Below are 6,264 nucleotides of genomic sequence, written 5' to 3'. Positions count from 1 at the left end.
ACATGGTTTAGTGGATATGGTGGCATTGGGTTAATGGTTGGACTTGACGATCTTGAAGGTCCTTTCCAACCTTAGTGATTCTGTGATTCTGTGAGTTTGGTTTCTTAAAGGATTGTTTTAATATTTTTCAATATTTCTTACCCTGAAAACTCAAGCCATTGTGTAGATAATTAAGTAATTTAAATTGAAACAGCTAGTGGCAAATACACGTCACTTTTTCTGAGGTGCTTCTGGATCATGGCGTCTTTCCTGTGGTGGGAGTGGAAGGTCTTAGTTCTTCACTCACATGTTGCAGAAACCAGTATAAATGTAGAAGAACTTCACACACATGTACCAGTCTGCCAGTATCCTGCATAATGTGTTGGAAATGTGAAAGAAACATGCCTTCGAGTCCTGGTTTCGACGGAGATAAAGTTAATTTTCTTCCTAGTAGCCGGTATACTGTTTTGGATTTGGGATGAAAATAATGTTGATAACATGCTGATGTTTTTATTTGTTGCTAAGCAGTCAAGGGCTGTTCAGCTTCTCATGCTCTGCCTTGCCAGCGAGCGGGCTGGGGGTGCGCGGGAAGCTGGGAGGGGGCACAGCCAGGACAGCTGACCCCGGCTGGCCAAAGGGATGTTCCATTCCATACCACATCATGCTCAGTATATAAACTGTGGGAGTTGGCTGGGGAGGGGCCACAGCTCGGGAACTAACTGGGCATCGGTCAGCGGGTGGTGAGCAATTGTGCCGTGCATCACTTGTCTTGTATATTATTTTATCATTATTATTATTATCATCAGTATTACTCTTTTTTTCTGTCCTATTAATCTCTCTTTATCTCAACCCATGAGTTCTACCTTTTTTTTTTTAGATTCTCTGCCTCATCCTGCTGAGCTGGGGGGAGTGGTGAGCAAATGGCTCTGTGGTTTTAGCTACTTGCCAGGTTAAACCACAACTCTTTGTAATATCATCTCTGTTTAGTTCCATTTTTATATTTTAGCCTTATATTTTTTCAAATTGCAATAGCTTTTTTTACAGAGCCCTTTTGTTACAGTAACTCTTGAAGTATCTTCTTCCATCACATACACAATATAGTGTGACAAACCACAAAAATGCTGAAGATTAATAGAGAGTAATGTCTTTAGGATAGCAGAACTCAGAAGCACTGGCACAAGGAAAATGTTGTATGTTATCTTTGGCATTCAGTTTGAGATGATATATTAAGACACAGACAAGAAAACCTTGGCCGCAGTGTTAACAGCTTTTGCTGGAGTAGGCAATTTCTCAATAAGATAGTGAATTACTTACTTTAATAAGAAAATTTAAATGCAAATATTCTCTTACCTTGTATACAGACCAGCGCTATAAATGTGAATTCGCTTTTCTCCTTGAGCTGCTAAGCAATCACTTGCCTTTTTCCTGGGGAGCAAGAGTTTAAAGAAAGAATAAGTCTGTTCACTGAAAGACAGATTGTGCCATGTGTGACTTTTTATTAATTAGTAAGGCTTTTTAAAGGAGCAGATATGTAAAATAACACCACTTATTAAGATGGTGTTTGTAGCTGTTACATGTAAAACATCTTTAAAACGGAGTTTGGGATGTATTCAGTACCTTAGAATAGATAAGGTCTGAGCATTGGACTTCTAAATTTTGTTTGTAGTTTTGATGTTCTCCCTCCTAAAAGCTGAAATTCAATTTTTGTCTCCAATTCCTATGTCTGAAGTGGGGGGAGATAACTTTGTCCTATCTTGTTAAGTCATTAAAGTTTATCGAGTGCTTTGAGTGCAACAAAACTCGTGTTATTAATGCTGAGTATTGTCTGGCTTTTTCTACACAGTGTTGACAATTTTGGACTTGGTCTTCTGCTTCAGACTAAGCAGATAAAACGCATGGTGTCATCATATGTTGGAGAGAATGCTGAATTTGAACGCCAGTATTTATCTGGTGAGCTTGAAGTTGAGCTTACCCCTCAGGTAAGGAATGTCTCTAGGAGACAGGTCATTTCTTTTAATCTAAAATAATGAGCAGGATAATGCTTAAGTGCTCTTACAAAATTATTTTGCAGTTCAAATGTTTTGCCTGTGTGCAGATGTGCAGTAAAGATGTGCAGTAGAGAAATGGCATTTGCCATCTGAGGATCATGGGCTGTAGGCTGCAGGCTGCAGCTGGTCTGTTAAGAACTGACTGGTCATATAGTGTGAATTCATTTTATGGCTTGTTATATTATATTCGTTCCATGTATATCTGTCTCTCTCTCTATGTATATCTTATTGTACAATCTTTGATTTTTGGTAGTTCCTCCCAGACTATAGAAAAGACATGAAGCATGCTTGCTGCTGTGGCCCATATACAAGGAAAAAATTGCGGGAGTTACTGAATTCCTGTGTTGGTGGCAGCTCGTGTGTGCTTTTGCGGATGTCGCGTGTGCAGTGTGTGCCATCTAGTGGGTAGGAATCAAATTAGGAGATTTCGGTTCATTGTGAGACATAACTCTTTTGGGCTTGTTTATTAAATCTTAGCTAAATTAATCTCAGCATAGTGTTAGGAACCACTATTTACAACTTCACTTTTTAGCACCGTAGTGTTAACTATTCTAGTGCTGCCAAGCTACCCAAATAGCCTGCATGCAATGAGATCCTAAAAATCATGAGTATCAGTCATATCCTATTGAGATATAGTTTTGTGAAGTTAGTACTTTAACTTTAAATCCTACAGTATGTTAGTGTGTGGCATTTCCAAAGGTAACACATAACCTTTAGGCTTTAATGAGCTATTGATTTAAGTCTCTACGGAAAGCAACAATCAAGTTTTTATGAAAAGAGTTTTGGACTCTGTCTCTTGGGAATGTCTCTTAGAATCCCAGAGATGGGCAGAAAAGCTCCTCATACCCAGTCAGCTGACATGGAATAACCAAGCACTTGTCGCTTCTCATGTTTCAAAAATCGCAAACCTCACCTTTCTATCACCTCACAATTAATTTTTTTCTTCTTCCTACGTAATGTTCAGTGCTTTAATCTAGAAGACCATGAACTCCTTAGCCATGTAACCGCTTTGTGGACTGCAGAGACAAGCTATGTAGATCCAGCATGAAAGTGTTGGGTCTACAGTGTGCAATGGTGAACAGTGAGGTGAATTAATGACTTGCTGACCGATGCGGGGATTTCAAATATTTGTGTCAACATGAAATAGCCTTTTGGAACACGGTCTTCAGGTTTGGTATGGCTTTAGGCAAAATGGGGGACTGTTGCATCCTTGTTACACAGTAGGGAAGGGAGAAGTCATGGTGAGATCTTGACATGCTAAGGCTGCTTGGAATGTAGGACTTTGTATCATTGCATGGTTTGTATCTGCATCTTGCTGCCATATTGTAAACCTACTAGAAGTCATTGTGTTTCTTGCAGGATAACTGGGGAAAATGCAACCTATGGTTTGGAGGCTGTCAAGCTAGATAATTGACCGTGACAGCCTTGTCTTGCTTTGAATCCAGAAAAATATAAAAAAAAATTTGCAAAAGGACACTTAATGAAAAGCAGGCAGACATGTCTTTGGCCATAAGTCCATAATTAAGGCTGATGAGGAATTTGGGCTGTTGATATCTATGGTACAGCTGGACATTGAGCGGAGTGCAGATGGGATGGTCAAATAGAGTAGAAATGCTATTCTGTCAGCTTCTTGGTATTCATAGCACAGGCAACCTAGATCACTGGACTCCCTTTTCCTTTCTCGATCTGCTATGTGTGGCTGTTTCAACTTGGAATGAGGTACAAAGCTTTTCTTGAGATGTTGGAGGATCAAACATAAATATGTAGGACTGTTATAAAAGAAAAATCTTCCAGCATACGTAGCCAGGTGGGAAAGAGAAAAAGAACTCTGTAGTGTTCTCAGAGTAATGGATTGGGAAGCAAGCTGAAGGAGAGGAGGCACAGCGAAGTGCTGGGGCTTGGGAGTTGACGGGGTTTTGTGATGGTGTGCTCTTGAACAATTTATGACTGTGTGTGAAGCATTTCTTGCCACATCCAGTACCCATCCCACAAAGGAAAGCTAAAATGGGAGGAAGAAACAGATGTGGTGGTCTGCTGAGTTCAGAAGAAAAAGCTCCAGATGACACGATATAAAAATAAGTTCATGCAAGCCATTCATGAAAGTTTGATTTGTTGTTCCCAAACGACTAGTTCTTGAATGCGTTTTCCCACAGGGTACGCTCGCTGAACGTATTAGAGCAGGAGGAGCAGGAATCCCAGCATTTTACACCAGTACGGGCTATGGGACACTGGTGCAGGAAGGGGGTGCACCTATCAAATACAACACAGATGGCACCATTGCCATTGCTAGCCAGCCAAGAGAGGTAAGACGTCAATTTGTTCTTAGGAAGCCTTTTGCTTTGAAAACTGAATTTCTTACGTATTTCCAAGATAAACAGTAGTTTAAGCACCTCCTGGCCAAGTTTAACCTTGGTATTTTGGATTAACAGAGTATCTGTAAGCACTGGACACATTAGTTTTTCTCCCAATGCTTAATTCTGTCCTCTGTGATGTCTTAGAAAAGTTTTTACATCTTTAGGGTGACTTAGCATCAAGAACCAGTCCAAGTGAAAACCTGTCTTGCTGAGTTACACTTCATTTAGTTCCCTGACCAGGTTTGCTGTGTATTCAAACAAACTCTTGTACCAGGTCATTGCAGTACACAGTACAGATTGAGGACAACCTCCTATTAGTGAGGCAGATGCTCCTTAAATACTGTGGTATGGAGTAAGCAGCCCTGCAACTGTACATGAAGCTTTAGCATTAGAAGAGATGGGACGTTTTCCTGTTAAACCAGGAAGAGCTCAGTTGACGCAAACTTTCAGGAAACGTATTTGCCAACTCATCTGAAATTGCAAAGAAATAAAAAGAGTGTAGCTTCCAAGTGTGAAACAAGGGCTTCATGTTGAAATTGGATGTAGAATTTGGAGACAGGAAGAGATTTCTCAGTGCCATAACTGTACCTGAAAAAAATGGATGGGGCTAATGTGGTATGTTCCAGTTAGGCTGCAAATGGCATTAAATTCTACCTCAAGAACGTCTCTCGGGTAAAAGTAATTTTTCCCCTTCCATGATTTTTGTATATTTTATACATGGCTATTTTCAGTATCTAATCATTAACATAGTCTTTTTGTCCTTAATTTTCTTACTGAATATGTCATTATAAAGTTTTACCATTTGAAGGAATGTTCTGTTTATTAGGTAGTTTATAATTTTGATAACATTTTTCTTCTACTTTTCATATTTGTGGAAAAGTCTCTCTTACTCAGTCTTTTGGGGGGCTAATAACATGACTAACACTGATAGCATGATTTGATCAAATCCATTCTCCAAATCAATTTTGACTGCAAGTTCATTTTATAAAAGCTGAGATCTGCTTTTACAGGACCGAAAAACTGACTTCTGATACACTTCTGTCATACTTCCTCCCCCTCTCAGAAATGTTAAATAGCTCTGAAGTAGTATTTGTGTGTACTTTAACCTTCTGCATTGTTAGAGAAATGCTGTTTCCTGTTTCTATATAGGATTAAAATACTAGCTGTTTGTCAGTTACATATTGTGGCTTCAGGCACAATGTCACTATTGATAAATGCAGAGAAAACCAAATGAAATTCAGCCTGTCATATGATGTGATTTGAGTACTCTGTCTGAAATCCACTTCATTTTTGATTTGGTGTTTCTGGTAGTGGGCAGTGATTATGAACTTTCTCAACAGTTCTGCTTTAGCACTTCAGTTTTTGGTTAGCTGATAGATGTGCAGGAAAAAGCATATCTAATTCCAGTAGATGGAGCAGCAAGAATATGGATCTGATTCGCATTCTGCTTCACTAAACAGAGACACTATGATAAAACTGGGGTTTACAGCCTTTCCATGCTTCTCTGTTACTATACAATTGAGATACAGTTTTTCAGATAAAACTTTATGTAGTACAAAAAGAAATCTAAATGTAATAGCTGTAAAACTAAGCCCATAAAATAAATATTACATGGGGTACCTGTTTGAAGAAACCCACATCTCAATAGTGTACTTTTCTCTGTAGGTGCGAGAGTTTGATGGCCGTCACTTTATTCTGGAGAAGTCAATTACAGGAGATTTTGCTCTTGTGAAGGCATGGAAGGCTGATCGTGCAGGAAACATCATCTTCAGGTATGACTTGTTTACCAGTGGGAAGAGATTCTTTAATGGTTTAGATAATGAAAGAGAAGGAGAATCCTGTCTCCTGTGTGATGGCAAAATAATGTTCTACTGATTTCACTT

At 39.2% G+C, this 6,264-nt stretch overlaps 1 protein-coding gene across 1 annotated transcript in view; it reads left to right on the top strand.

The window, feature by feature from the left end:
- Positions 1-380: 380 nt before the first annotated feature.
- The window catches only part of LOC104621300 (succinyl-CoA:3-ketoacid coenzyme A transferase 1, mitochondrial-like), a gene marked incomplete at its 3' end in the record, with an annotated part of 9,510 nt that continues 3,626 nt past the window's right edge, over positions 381-6,264 (top strand). Inside the window, exons 1-4 of the mRNA XM_010287749.1 lie at positions 381-436; positions 1,823-1,958; positions 4,181-4,330; positions 6,047-6,153. Of these exons, the coding sequence (XP_010286051.1) occupies positions 381-436; positions 1,823-1,958; positions 4,181-4,330; positions 6,047-6,153 (449 nt within the window). The remainder of the gene's footprint in view (positions 437-1,822; positions 1,959-4,180; positions 4,331-6,046; positions 6,154-6,264) is intronic.

The sequence above is a fragment of the Phaethon lepturus genome, unplaced genomic scaffold (genome assembly GCF_000687285.1).
Source record: "Phaethon lepturus isolate BGI_N335 unplaced genomic scaffold, ASM68728v1 scaffold18815, whole genome shotgun sequence".
Classification (NCBI taxonomy): Eukaryota; Metazoa; Chordata; class Aves; order Phaethontiformes; family Phaethontidae; genus Phaethon; species Phaethon lepturus.
This window is presented reverse-complemented; position numbering and strand designations above follow the sequence as displayed.